At 45.8% G+C, this 15,285-nt stretch overlaps 1 protein-coding gene across 1 annotated transcript in view; it reads left to right on the top strand.

Moving 5' to 3' along the window:
* The window catches only part of LOC142245028 (interferon-induced helicase C domain-containing protein 1-like), a 145,616-nt gene that overhangs the window by 65,146 nt on the left and 65,185 nt on the right, over positions 1-15,285 (top strand). The window contains exons 5-8 of the mRNA XM_075317264.1: positions 2,588-2,811; positions 2,965-3,175; positions 8,753-8,970; positions 11,325-11,438. Of these exons, the coding sequence (XP_075173379.1) occupies positions 2,588-2,811; positions 2,965-3,175; positions 8,753-8,970; positions 11,325-11,438 (767 nt within the window). The remainder of the gene's footprint in view (positions 1-2,587; positions 2,812-2,964; positions 3,176-8,752; positions 8,971-11,324; positions 11,439-15,285) is intronic.

The raw sequence follows: 15,285 nt of genomic DNA, 5'->3' as shown, positions 1-15,285 counted from the left end.
GCTGAGAGGTGGGATGAAGTATGGGTGGGGGCAGCAGTGCAAATTCAGTTCACTGATGCCAGCACTGAGAGATTGGAGGGGGGAGCAGGGCATATGCAATTTGTATTTACATATGCTTGACTAGTTACTATGTCACACTGAATTCTATGGATCTTACAACAGGATAACATAGAGCAATAACACTTACTGATCCTGAAAGGTCTCCTTAAGCACTATTATAAGATAACATTAGTAATGTACTAGAAAATCACCTGACAGAATCTCTTTAAAATAAGCTCTGCATGCAGATTCTCAGGGAGATCTATGTCTGGCCCAAATATATTAACAGCTCATTTACATGTTAATAAAATATGGATTTCACTGGAATAAGACATTGAATTACAGATATGAAGGTGTCAATTTAAGGGTGCTTTACACGCTGCAATATCATTACCGATATCGCTAGCGTGGGTACCTGCCCCCATCGGTTGTGCGACACAGGCAAATCGCTGCCCGTGGCGCACAACATCGCCCAGACCCGTCACACTACTTACCTGCCTAGCGACGTCGCTGTTACCGGCTAACCGCCTCCTTTCTAAGGGGGCGGTTCGTTCAGTGTCACAGCGACGTCACTAAGCGGCCGCCCAATCAAGGCGGAGGGGCGGAGATGAGCGTTCGTAATATCCCGCCCACCTCCTTCCTTCCGCATTATGGGCGGCGGCAGGTAAGGAGAGGTTCCTCGTTCCTGCGGCGTCACACATAGCGATGTGTGCTGCCGCAGCAACGAGGAACTACATCGTTACTGCAGCAGCTAGATAATTGAGAAAGGACCCCCACGTCACCGATGAGCGATTTTGCACGTTTTTGCGACGATGCAAAATCGCTCATAGGTGTCACACGCAACGACATCGCTAAAGCGGCCGGATGTGCGTCACAAATTCCGTGACTCCCAACGACATTACTTTAGCGATGTCGTAGCGTGTAAAGCGGCCTTTATTCAGCTTTCTATGACTTGTATGCCCATATAGATGGGTTAGGAAGGTTGATCCTACTGAAGACTATGTGCCCGCAGATATATCCACAGGTACGGATGCAGGTTTCCCGCAGCTGATCCCCGGAATCCTCAGCTATACATAGCTGCGGGATTCCGGCAAAATATCTGCTGTAAACCTGAGGACATTCGTGCGACTTACCTGCGGACGTCCTGGCCTCTATCTCCATAGTGGAGGGTCGGAATTTCCGCAGGTATTTCCGCAGGAATAATTGACATGCAGTTACGTGCGGCTGCAGGAGATCCGCAGCATATTCCGCAGCCGCACATACCGCAGCATGGACACAGACACTCCCCATGTCCCATAGGATAACATGGGGAGTGTCTGTGCTTGCTAAAACCCGCAGATTTATCTAGAAAAATCCAGATAAATCCACAGGTTTTCCGTGGCAAATTCCGCGGTTATAGAGTCCCGTGGGCACATAACCTTAATCCACGAGATTGTAACAGGTAGCACAATTAGATCACATTTGTACAATTCGTTGCCTATATATTAGTATAAAACCACAATCCGTATCTAAGTACTGAGCCTGTTAAATAGTGCAGAAGACTATTAGGATCCAGTGTTTGTATGACTCACTTCATGCCTAGAATACAGTATGCAATAATGTGGGGGTGATGATTCCACGTGAGTCCTTTGTAAGTGAATGTCAATGCACAATGGAGTACAGAACAGCTTCAGCGTAAAGCTCGCACAGACAACGCATTAGTTTACCATCCTTTTGCCCTTGTCAATGTTTAGCATCAGCAACGCTTCAAACTAAAGGACAGGTCACTAATGTCAGATGTAAGATTGCAGCTTTTCTGCAAAAAGTTTAATACTGATAATAATCTATAAAGTAAAAAAAGAGTTGAATTATTATATTTTGGATCCTAAAGAGCAAGTGCCCCTTAAAAAAAGTGAAAAATCTCCACTAATTACAATGGCTTGAGTTATACCTAGGTTTATTCCCCCATTTCAAAGCTGTATCTGCTTCTTATAACATTTTAAATTGGCTGATAGAGTTGTCATGGGTTTACGTTAACTCAGCAGACACTATATCTAGGCAGCATGAATCAGAACCTTGCTCTGATTGTAGAAAACATAGGTTGAAAATCCGTCCGGGGGCTAAAAGGAAAGACAAGACCCAAAACCACTCTACTTGATTGATGACACAGTGACTGGATGACTGGACACCTAAGCTGACCTTCAGACTGTGGACCCTGTGCTGTCCCTTAGCTCAGAGGTATTTTTGATGGTACTGAGGTCTGAGCCACCAGTGTGACCCTAACTCCTGTCCAAGCCCTGATGTAACTCCCCTCCCCAACCCAACGGTTGAGCCAGGACTGTAAACACAAACCCCACATCTAACACGAACAGGGGAAAAAACAAAAGCTCGTATTTATTTTTACATTTAAAAAGTGTCCAATGTCTAAAGATATCTTTTAATTCCAGAATCGTAACCTAATCAAGAGGGTTTGTGTGAGATGGAAACTTCCAACCTTGCATATTATAGCATTGACATGTTTTAAGATCGAAGCATCCAATTGAAAAATGCCTTCATGTCTCATTTACAGAGGAAAAAGTTGAGCACAGAACGAGCAATTCTCCGGTCCGTGAAATGACTCTTCGAGATTACCAGATGGAAGTGGCCAAACCGGCTTTAGATGGAGAGAATATCGTTATATGTTTGCCAACGGGAAGTGGGAAAACCAGGGTAGCGGTTTACATTGCACGGAGACACTTGGACGAAAGAAAGGAAAAAAACTTGAAACCAAAAGTCATTGTCTTGGTGAACAAGGTAAAAAATGAGCCAATTGCTTATCTGTGGTTTTATTTATAATTATACATAGAAGAGGTAAATTAAAAATACATGATGGACAAAAGTTATGAACATGCCATGCCAACAAGAGAGGCTGAAGACCCAAACCACTAAGGTTGATATTTTTTGCAGGTCCCCTTGGTTGAACAGCACTACCGCAATGAGTTCCATCCACACATGAAGGATCGCTATTCTGTCACCAAAATTAGTGGAGATTGTCAGTTGAAGATTTCGTTCCCTCAAACTGTGATGAAAAATTATGTAATTATCTGTACAGCCCAGATCCTGGAAAACTCCTTAATACAGGCTGAAGAAGATGAAGAAGAAGGTGTCAAATTGTCAGGTATGTGTCACGCCTAGAATGGGGAACAAAGGGCAAAATAATGGAGCAAGAGGGAAACCCTGACACTAGGGAAGGGGATGATGGAGACCCCTGGAGAAAGCCTACCGCTGACCTCTGGCTCCCCTGACATCTCTAGATAGGTTCCGCACCTATGCTCAGATCAGGATACCTAGGCCCTGGCTGGCCCTGAAATAAGCCCTTGGTAGAGATAGGGTGGGATGAGTAGTAGTCAACCACTCTTAAGTACTAAAAAACACACAAGGGAGACAAGCAAAGGAATGCAAAATAGACTTATCTACAAGATGACTTAAGGGTGCTTTACACGAGACGACCGATCGTGCGATGCATCGTTGGGGTCACGGTTTTCGTGACGCACATCCGGCATCATACACAACGTCGACTCGTGTGAAACCTCTGAGCGACGCAGTATCGCTCACAAATCGTGAGTCGTGTACTTGTCGCTCAGTTTCATAATATCGTTTATTTTTCCTGCCGCAGGTTGTTCATCGTTCCGGTGGCAGCACACGGCGCTCCGTGTAACACCACGGGAACGATGAACAGCAGCTTACCTGCGTCCCGCGGCTCCCGCCGGCAGTGCGCAAGGAAAGAGGTGGGCGGGATGTTTACATCCCGCTCATCTCCGCCCCTCCGCTTCTATTGGCCAGCCACTGTGTGACGTTGCTGTGAGGCCGAATGTCCCTCCCCATTCAGGAAGTTTCTGTTTCTCTGTTTCTCACAATTTGAGAAGAACTTCTCTAAAATGACAGTAGAGACACAATGGAGGGGATCTGGCCATACCACCATACAGCTATTTTTACTCTCCCATAAACTATATATATCACCTATCCACAGGAAAGGTGAGAAATAAGGCTGCTTTACACGCAGCGACATCGCTAGCGATGTCGCTAGCGATTGCACCCATCGTTTGTGCGTCACGGGCAAATCGCTGCCCGTGGCGCACAATATCACTTGTACGTGTCACACTTTACTTACCTTCCTAACGACGTCACTGTGGGCGGCGAACAACCTCTTTTCTAAAGCCTACTTTACACACTACAATGTATCTTACAATGTGTCGGCGGGGTCACATCGTAAGTCACGCACATCCAGCATTGTAAGGTACATTGCAGGGTGTGACATCTACGTGCGATTGCGATTGAACGTTTAAACGTTCATCGCACGCTTATACGTTTATTCCTCATGTATTGCACGTCGGATTGTTCATCGTACCCGGGGTAGCGCACATCCCAGTGTGTGACACCCCAGGAACGATGAACAGATCTTACCTACGTCCTGCGGCTCCCGGCCAGCAATGCGGAAGGAAGGAGGTGGGCGGGATGTTTACATCTCGCTCAGCTCCGCCCCTCCGCTTCTATTGGCCGGCTTCCGCGTGACGTCGATGTGACGCCGAACGTCCCTCCCACTCCAGGAAGTGGACGTTCGCCGCCCACATCGAGGTCGTATGGAAGGTAAGTATGTGTGACGGGGGTTAATCGTTTGTGCGGCACGTTCAACAAATTGAACGTGCCGCACATACGATGGGGGCATTGCAAATCGCATACGATATTGTATGCGAAATTGCAACGTGTAAAGCAGGCTTAAGGGGGAGGTTCGTGCGGCGTCACAGCGACGTCACACAGCGGGCCACCAATAGAAACGGAGAGGCGGAGAGCAGCCGCATGAACGTCAAGCCCACGTCGTTGCCGGAGGACGCAGGAACGCTGTTGTTTGTCGTTCCCGGGGCGTCACACGTAGCGATGTGTGCTGGCTCTGGAACTTTGAACAACCTGCATCCAGCACGAGCAACGATCTTTTGAAAATGAACGACGTGTCAACGATTAGGTGAGTATTTCTGATTGTTAACACTCGCTTGTAGCTGTCACACGCAACAACATCGCTAATGATGGTGGTTGTGCGTCACGAATTCTGTGACCCCAACAACATATCGTTAGATACGTCATTGCGTGTAAAGCGGCCTATACTGTATATGATTGCTGGGGGTTTGAAAACTAGAACCCTCACTAATCTTAAGACCAGGGTTTCCAAATTTTCCTGAGTGACTGGTGTGGTTTTGAGCATGTGCATCCACCGGTCTATTTCCTCTCTTTGGGGTTGGTGGCCTCACATATGCTCTACCGCTAAATTCACACATAAGACTTTTGGCCCTCGATACTGAGAAATAAGTGGGAGCACTTGGGACCTCCTATATCATATATGTATCATCTATCCTTTGAATAGGTCAAGCCAGTACAGTACATATAAACTGATGAGCAAAAGGGTAACAGTGTTTTTAACTTTTGACTTTCAGACTTCATATCTCACCATCCACTATACATTAGCTTCAAGTGTGACCTTCATTTTATAGACAATCATCTTGGCTATCTCATATATAAATTTGACTTGCAACTAGTTAGCATATGATTAGTTATGCACATTTTTGTCATGTCACTGCATTGTTACTGTTTTGCTCCTGGTGGTGGAAAAACTTTTTCTTCTTGTATACTACAAATTACAACCTGTTCTCACAATTCTGAATAGCTGAGTGTGTTATTAAGTTGTTTCCCAAGCAAAATGTCACCGGTTCAAATCAAGGGGCAGCCCTGAAGATTTCCCAAGAAAACGGAAACAGCATTATCCAGCTCATCGATTTTGGTCTCTCAGCCAAGAAAATTACCAAGCTGCATCATGTGAGGCCATGACAGGTGGAAGAATATGAAATGAAGTTTGTCCATCTATTCAAAACCCAAGAGGTGGATGTCCAGGCAAAGTATCGGAGTCAACAAGTCGGCTCATCACAATGTCTATCAGTTGTGGCTCGACAAACGTCAGCTCGTATACTTCATAATAGTGAGATCACAGATGTCCATGCAAGCAACGTGTGTTACACAAGTCTGGAATGGTGGCCTGAAACAATGTGAAGAAGCCTCAACTTCAATATCATAAGAAGTGTCAACTTGAGTTTGCACAAAAGTGGACAGTAGAAGTTGAAAACGGGTGATTTGGAGCGATTAGATGAAAGTCAGTAGACTAGGCTCTACTGGGTGCAAATGGATATGGAAGAAACAAGGGGAAAACGGGTGAAAAGATCGAGAAATTGAAGGAACTGTCAAATTTGATTAAAGAAACCTGATGATATGGGGGTGTTTCACAGCCAAAGGCGTTAGATACTTGACCAGAATCTATGGTGGTCTCAATGCTGAGCTAAAGTATATCGCAAAAGTGAGCACACCTTTCACATTTTTGTAAATATTTTATTATATCTTTTCATAGGACAACACTGAGGATCTGACACTTTGATACAATGTACAGTGTCAGTGTGTATCTTGTATAACAGTGTAAATTTGGTGCCTTCTAAATAACTCAACACACAGCCATTAATGTCTAAATTGCTGGTAACAAAAGTGAGTACACCTCTAAGTGTAAAGTGCCAAATTGTGTCCACAAAGTATCGATATTTTGTGTGGCCTCCATTATTTTCAAGCACTGCCTTACCTTGCGTGGGAATGGAGGTCACTAAAGCTTCACAGGAGTCACTGGATCCTAATCCATATTCCATGACGACATCACGGAGAATGTGGATGTTAGACCTTGTGTTCCTCCACCTTCTGTTTGAGGAGGCCCCACAGATGATCCATAGGGTTTAGGTCTGGAGATGCTTAGCCAGTCCAGCAACTTTACCCTCAGTTTTTTTAGCAAGACAATGGTTGTCATGGAAGTGTCTTTGGGGTTGTTATTATGTTTGGCCCAGCTTCTGAAGGGGGGATCATGCACTGCTTCAGTATGTCACAGTACATGTTGGCATCCATAGTTCTCTCAATGAACTGTAGCTTCCCACAGCCAGCAGCACTAATGCAGCTCCAAACCATGACACCCCCACCACCATGCTTGACTGTAGGCAGGTAACACTTTTCTTTGTACTTCTCACCTGGTTGCAGCCACTCACCCTTGACACCATGTTCCAATAATCCATGTTCTTAGTCTGCTTGTCTTCAGTCAACAGTTTGTGGGATTTCTTATGCATTATCTTTCTAAGAGGCTTCCTTCTGGAATGACTGCAATGCAGACCAATGGGATGCAGTGTGTGGCATATTTTTTGAGCACTGACAGGCGGACCCCCCCGCCCCTCGGCAGCAATGCTGGCAGTATTCATATGTATATTTTGAAAAGACAACCTCTGGATATGATGCTGAGAAAATGCACTCAACCGCTTTGGTCGCCCATGGCGAGGCCTGTTCTGAGTGGAACCTGTCTTGTTATACCACTGTATGGTCTTGGCCACCATGCTGCAGCTCAGTTTTACGGTGTTGGCAATCGTCTCATAGGCTCAGCCATCTTTATGTAGAGAATTCTTTTTTTCACATCCTCAGAGAATTCGGTTCCATGAGGAGCCATGATGAACTTCCAGTGGCCAGTATGAGAGAGTGTGTGAGCGATAACACCAAATGTGGCACCCCTGCTCCCCATTCACACCTGAGACCTTGTAACACTTATAAGTCACATAACACCGGGGAGGGAAAATGGCTAACTGGGCACAATTTGGCCATTATCACTTAGGGGTGTACTCACTTTTGTTGCCAGCGGTTTTGATATTAATGACTGTGTTGAGTTATTTAGAGGACTCCAAATTTACAGTGTTATTCAAGCTGCACACTGACACTGTACATGGTATCATAGGGTCAGATCTCCAGTGTTGTCCCAAAAAGATATCATAAAATATTTACAAAATTGTGAGGGTTGTACTCACTTTTGTGAAAAGGGCGACATAGTGTTCCAGCACAACAGCCAGACGCATACTTCAAGATTGGGGAAGAAATGGTTCAATGACAATGAATTAGAGGTGCTGGATCTTGGCTTGTTTCACAGACAAAGGTGTTGGATACTTGACCAGGATCTATGGAGGTCTCAAGGCTGAGCTATATGTGAGTATCCTACAAAACGAGCTACTTTTTACACTCGAGTACTATGGGTATGAAAAGGATGACCATGTTCCAGCACGAAAAAGACCCGAAGCATATGTCAAGATTGGCAAGGAAATGGTTTAATGACACTGAAGTAGAGGTGCCAAATTGTCCCCACAGTCCCCAGACCTCAACCCAATGGAACACTTGTGGGTAGAGTTGAAGAAAAAGCTGTATACATCCCCAAGTGAGGCGATCATTATAAACCAACACTGGGAATGTGTAGAAGAGACCTGAGATCAGATTTCGTTCAAAACATGCTTGAGTCTGATCGCTAGCCCAGAAGGATTCAGGCACTGATGAATGCCAAAGGTGTATTTACAAGATACTAACAGAATAATAAAAATCTAAATTTAGATTTTTTTTTTTTAGGAGCAAAACGGTAACAATGCAGAGACATGCTACATAACTAATCATCTGCTAAATAGTTGCAAGCCAAATCTAAATATAACATAGACAAGATGATTGTCTATAAAATGAATGTCATCTCACGCTCAAAGCTCTAGGGGATAGTGAGATATGAAGCCTGAAAGTCAAAGGTTTAAAACATTGTTACCCTTTTGCTCAGCGCTCTTTATTGTTTTATATTAAGTTAACTCATTCTGGTTTTGATTTACAGATTTTTCCCTCCTCATCATTGATGAATGTCACCATACTCAGAAGGGCGATGTGTATAATAACATTATGATAAGGTATTTGAAACAGAAAAAGAGGAATAAAAGGTCGCATAAGTTGCAAGAACCAGTGGTTCCACTTCCACAGATCCTCGGATTGACGGCATCGCCAGGTGTTGGTGGAGCCAATAATAGTAAAAAAGCTGAGGAGCACATCTTAAAAGTAAGTATTTTAAAAGTCTGAATTCCAACCCCCCCTCCCAAAAAAAAAAAAGTTAGATAATTAGCAGATGATGTTACATCCAGACATTTAAAGCAAAAAAATGAAAAAAAAAAAAAAAAAAGCATCAGCTCACCACCAGTCCCATGGCATGCGGGGTGAATAATCCTACAGGTGCAATGTGCGGAAAGTGGCCGGCTCCTGAACATTGAATCCAAATTGTATCAACAAAAACCAGCATCCGCAATGGAGATAAGTTAAAACATCACTTTGATTGGTTCCTTTTAAAATAGCATAAAAACCTAGACACCTGCCTGTCTACACGTTTCGAGTGTATAACGCTCATAATCATTGTCACTCTATGGCATAAGTAGAGTCTGATGGGCTCTTGTGCAAAGTTTGAGCTTGTTCTTCCCCCACATGTTGGTCACATGTATGGGCCATTGTAACATTCTAAATCCTATAAAGAGAAACAAGTCGCCCCTCCTCCCCCTTCATTATGTAGTGATGTCCCCCATTTTGTACAATGCCCTCTATCCTGAGCCACGTTCTGGTATATTTATCCCCCACCCTGGTATATATGTCACCATTCTGGTATATTTGTTCACATCCAGGGCCCATCCTGGCATATATGACCCCATCCTAATATATATATGGCTCCATCCTGGTATATATGGCCCCATCCTGGTACATATGGCCCTCATCTTGAGTCCATTATGGTATGCATGGCCCCATACTGGTACATATGGCCCTCCTCTTGAATCCATTATGGTATGTATGGCCCCATACTGGTACATATGGCCCTCATCATGGCCCATTCTGGCATATATGGCCACATCCTGGTATATATGGCCTCATTCTGGTACATATGGCCCTCATCCTGGTCTTATCCTGGTATATATGGCCCCATCTTGAAGCATATGGCCCTCATCCTGGTATATATGGTCCCATTCTGATATATATGGCCCTCATCATGGGCCCATCTTGGTATATATGGCCCCATCCTGTATATATCAGGTAGGGCTACTGATAGCGTATAGGATCTAGCCGCACCTTTCTTTTGCCCTCGTGTCCCCCCCCCAGCTACATATACCAATGTACCAACCCTTATACAAATTCATCAAACCCAGATATGTCACTTTACAGAACAAGCTTCCTTGGCTCCAGAGTGTAGTAGCGGCGGCTTTATACAACTCCATCCGACGCTCTGCATTGTGCTTGGTGATATAAGGCTGCAGGCAGCCACTTTACCATGAAGCTCCCGGTTGGAGCTAGAGTTCTTGCACTCATGTTGATACCAAAGGAGGTCTGAACGCTGCAGTTATGGAGTCAGCAGAGCATTGATGACTTCTCTACACTCTGCTCCTCAGCATTCGCCCCCCCCCCCCGTTCTATAACGATATGGGGTCTACACTTCGTGGTTGAGTTGCTGCGGTTCCTTCCACTTCTCAATAATATCACTCACAGGTGATGGGGGGAGATTTAGGAGGGAAGAAATGTCATAAATGGACTTGTTACAAAGGTAGCTCCTATTACAGAACTCGCTGGTATCAGTCAGCTCTTTACCATGAGCCATTCTGTAACAAATGTTTGTAAAGGCATTTCCAATAGTTCCTGATGTATAATAATTGTAATCTGCACCTTACATGTTCCAAATGCAATACTAAGGGGCACTTTGCACACTACGACATCGCAAGCCGATGCCGAGCGCGATAGTCCCCGCCCCCGTCGCAGCTGCGATATCATGGTGATAGCTGCCGTAGTAAACATTATCGCTACGGCAGCTTCACATGCACTCACCTGTCCTGCGACGTCGCTCTGGCCGGCAAACCGCCTCCTTCCTAAGTGGGCGGGTCGTGCGGCGTCATAGCGACGTCACATGGCAGGCGGCCAATAGAAGCGGAGGGGCGGAGATGAGCGGGATGTAAACATCTCGCCCCCCTCCTTCTTTCCGCATAGCCGGCCGAGACGCCAGTTGGAGATGTTCCTTGCTCCTGCGGCTTCACACACAGCGATGTGTGCTGCCGCAGGAACGAGAAACAACATCGTAACAGCGGTCTTTCCCAATTCATGGAAATGACAGACGCTACACCGATGATACGATAATGACGCTTTTGTGCTCATTAATCGTATCAAAAATGCTTTACACACTACGATGTCGAGAGCGACGCCGGATGTGCGTCACTTTCGATTTGACCCCACCGACATCGCACCTGCGATGTCGTAGTGTGCAAAGTGCCCCTAAGTCATTTACATACTTTTCTGGAGTATCTTCTTTTTCTATTTTTATCAGTATATTAGTAGCTTGTAGTATATTAGTCTACATACATAATGTGTTTTATAATTCCTTCTATTAGATATGTGCTAACCTCGATTCAAAAATCAAGACCGTACAAGAATTCAATCATCAGTTAGAGAACCAGGTGAAACATCCGTTAAAGAGAGTTGAGATTGCCGAAGATAACAATAAGGTAATCATATCATTTTAAAGACATACAAGCCATGGCTGTCCTTTTTGGGTAAGAAAATGGGCAGCAGCAGACTTGTGATTTTAGAAATTAACATGTGCCCACGTGTGTGCGCTCTGCACGTCACTGCATGTGCGCTTCAGAGCGCAGCTGAAAAGCTCTGTTCTGGAGCTTCGGTGACTGCCGATTTCATGCGCTCTGGATGCAGCCCCTCCCATAGACAGAGCTGGGGCTGCATGCAAAGCGCACGAAAGTAGTGACATGTCACTTCTTAGAACGCAGCGATTTGGCAGCAGCCGAATCGCTGCGTTCTAATACGCCATGTGGGCATGAATTAGGCACAATCTTCATAGATTGTGCTGGGGACGCAGAACGCCTGCAATTACGCTGCGGTGCAGATCGCAGCGTAACTGCATGAAAATACAAAACGTGGGCACGTAGCTTTAAGCAACTATATCTGTCAGCGCCATAGAGATTGATTGGAGCAGCAACGTGCATGCACCTCTGCCACTCCATGACACCACTCTTTAAACATATGAAGACTTGTTTTTTGAAGCACAAATTGAATTTTTTAATGACATTTTTATGGCCTAAAGATCCAATAGAAGAAATCAGGTTTAAGCCGCGCTAATACTCTATGTGATATTAATATAATTCCTTTATTGTTGGTACAGGTCTACGCGTTTCAGAGTAACCGTCTCCTTCATCAGGACATCAAAGGAACAATATAATGATATTGTTCCTTTGATGTCCTGATGAAGGCGACGGATGTCTCTGAAACACGAAGACAACGAACAATAAAGGAATTATATTAATATCAAATTGAGTATTAGTGCGGCTTAAACCCGATTTGTTCTTCTATTGGATCTCACGTCTTATACCTCGGGGCTGCAGCTGATACTATCATTGCAAGTGCTTCATAGGGGTTGTGACTTTGCACAACCCTAAAAGGTGAGTGTACCTTAATCCTTGCCTTCATATTTTCCCTACCGGGTAAGACCCTTTTACGCTCTTCTATTCCACAGTATTATCACCTGGATTTTTATGGGCTACTAATTTATACATGTAAGATTCAATATTTTTTTTGGAAAGGGGGGGGGCAGCCATTCCACCATTATATTTTGGATTTAGTTTTTACTCCTTTTAGCAGGAAATATAAATTATACAGTAACTTTATTGTCTGTTGCACTACAATTATAGTGATTTTTTTTCATGTTTTACTACTTTTACATTTTGATATAATAAAATAATAATATTTTTATTTTTCTGTCGAAGGAGCTGTATGAAAGCTTGTTTTTATGTGATCCATCTTGTTGCACTCCCTAGAGTCATTTGAGTCATTTTGATATACCACCTATTTTTTTTTTTTAACAATTTTTGTAGCGTCATCAACCAAAAAAAAACACAAGAATTTGTTTTATTTATTATTATTATTATTATTTTCTAACACGCTTAAGAAATTGTATGATGCTTTCAATATTCATTTTGTATCATATTTAATGATAAAAATTATATATATTTCATTATTTCTTTGTCGCTCCATTGGGAGACCCAGACAATTGGGTGTATAGCTTCTGCCTCCGGAGGCCACACAAAGTATTACACTTAAAAGTGTAAAGCCCCTCCCCTTCTGCCTATACACCCCCCCGTGTGTCACGGGCTCCTCAGTTTTTATGCTTTGTGCGAAGGAGGCACACATGCACGCATAGCTCCACAATTTAGTCAGCAGCAGCTGCTGACTATTTCAAATGGAAGAAAAGTGGGCCCATATAGGGCCCCCAGCATGCTCCCTTCTCACCCCACTTTGGTCGGCGGTGCAGTTAAGGTTGAGGTACCCATTGCGGGTACATAGGCAGGAGCCAACATGCTGTTTTCCTTCCCCATCCCCTAGGGGCTCTGGGTGAAGTGGGATCCTAATCGGTCTCCAGGCACTGGGACCGTGCTCCCTCCGCAGCCCCTGGGGAATCTGCTGGACAGGAGCTGGGTATCGTCAGGGACATGGCCCTGCTACTGTGAGGTACTCTGTGTCCCCTTGGGGACAGCGCATGGAGCGCTTGTGTCATACACGCTGCAGCACTGCTGGGTGTGTTAGTGCGCCGGGACTACCGCGCTGACCGCGCTTGTTTGCCGGCCGCGCTTATAACTTTAGTCCCCGGCTTTTGCGGCCTAGTACCGCATATTCCCGCCCCCGGGCCTGTCAGTCAGGGGAAGGGAGGGACGCTGCACTGGACGTCAGCGCTGAGGGCTGGAGTATACTTTGTATCCTCCTCCCCCCTCACTGAGCAAAGTGGGACACCAGATTCCCGCACTTTCTTGGGCACGCCCACGGCCCCCTCCTCCTCACAGAACGCCGGCAGCCATTCCTGTCAGCACTTCTGAAGCTAGAGAGGAGAGACAAACGGCTCTGGGAGATCCAGGCAGGGAATCTGGTGGTCACACAACCGCTTTGGGCGGTCGGTAAGCCGCACCTGTTTCTAGGTGCTGGCCCCCCTGGGTGCCGAAGTGTATATATATAGGTTTATATGCTATACATTTACTCTGTACGGTCGCACTGGTTTTTGGCTATATACCCTCCCAGATTGTACTCAGAGGAGACAACAGCATGTCGTCCGCAAAAAGCAAGGGTGCCAAAGCACAGGCTTTCTTTGCAACCTGTACCTCATGTGCCGCTATGCTACCTGCAGGTTCCACCTACCCTCATTGTGTGCAATGCTCGGCACCTATGGTACTTACTCAGCCGGAGCCTCAGCCACTAGTGGGACCCTCGGCCCAGGTAGAAACACCGGCTGCCACTGTCCAGGTGACAGGGACGGAGTTTGCAGTATTCGCTGACAAACTTTCTGAGACTATGGATAAATGGTCTGCTAAGATACTAGAAGCTTTGCAGTCCAGACCTGTAACACAGGCCCCGGGCACTGTTGAATCATTGACCCCAGGCCCCCCTCGGTTGGAGCAGCAAAGTGCTCCTGGGGTGACTCATAGGTCTCAAGGTGAGGTCTCTGACACGGATCGCAGTCCCAGACCACCTAAGCGGGGTCGCTGGGAGCTTCCCTCGACTTCATCACACTGCTCAGGGTCTCAGCAGGAGGACTCTCTAGAGGATGAAGCGGAGGTGGCAGATCAGGACTCTGATCCTGAAGCCGCTCTCAACCTAGATACACCAGAAGGGGACGCCATAGTGAACGACCTTATAGCGTCCATCAATCAGGTGTTGGATCTTTCTCCCCCAGCTCCTCCAATTGAGGAGTCAGCTTCTCAGCAGGAGAAATTCCGTTTTAGGTTTCCAAAGCGTACAATGAGTATGTTCCTGGATCACTCCGATTTCAGAGAGGCAGTCCAGAAACACCGAGCTTGTCCAGATAAGCGCTTTTCTAAGCGCCTTAAGGACACACATTATCCCTTCCCCCTGACGTTGTCAAGGGTTGGGCTCAGTGTCCCAAGGTGGATCCTCCAGTCTACAGACTGGCGGCTAGATCCATAGTTGCAGTGGAAGATGGGGCTTCACTCAAAGATGCCACTGACAGACAGATGGAGCTCTGGTTGAAATCCATCTATGAGGCTATCGGCGCGTCCTTTGCTCCGGCATTCGCAGCCGTATGGGCGCTCCAAGCTATCTCAGCTTGTCACTTGCAGATTAATGCAGTCACACGTGCCTCTGCTCCGCAGGTGGTGTCATTAACCTCTCAGGCGTCGGCGTTTGCGTCCTACGCCATTAATGCTTTCCTAGACTCTACGAGCCGTACGGCGGTAGCATCCGCCAATTCGGTGGCAGTCCGCAGGGCCATGTGGCTACGTGAATGGAAGGCAGACTCTGCTTCCAAAAAGTTCTTAACCGGGTTGCCATTTTCTG

The sequence above is a fragment of the Anomaloglossus baeobatrachus genome, chromosome 7, assembly GCF_048569485.1.
Source record: "Anomaloglossus baeobatrachus isolate aAnoBae1 chromosome 7, aAnoBae1.hap1, whole genome shotgun sequence".
Taxonomy (NCBI): domain Eukaryota; kingdom Metazoa; phylum Chordata; class Amphibia; order Anura; family Aromobatidae; genus Anomaloglossus; species Anomaloglossus baeobatrachus.
The sequence above is the reverse complement of the archived record's forward strand: the minus strand, read 5'-3'. Positions and strand labels throughout refer to the sequence as shown.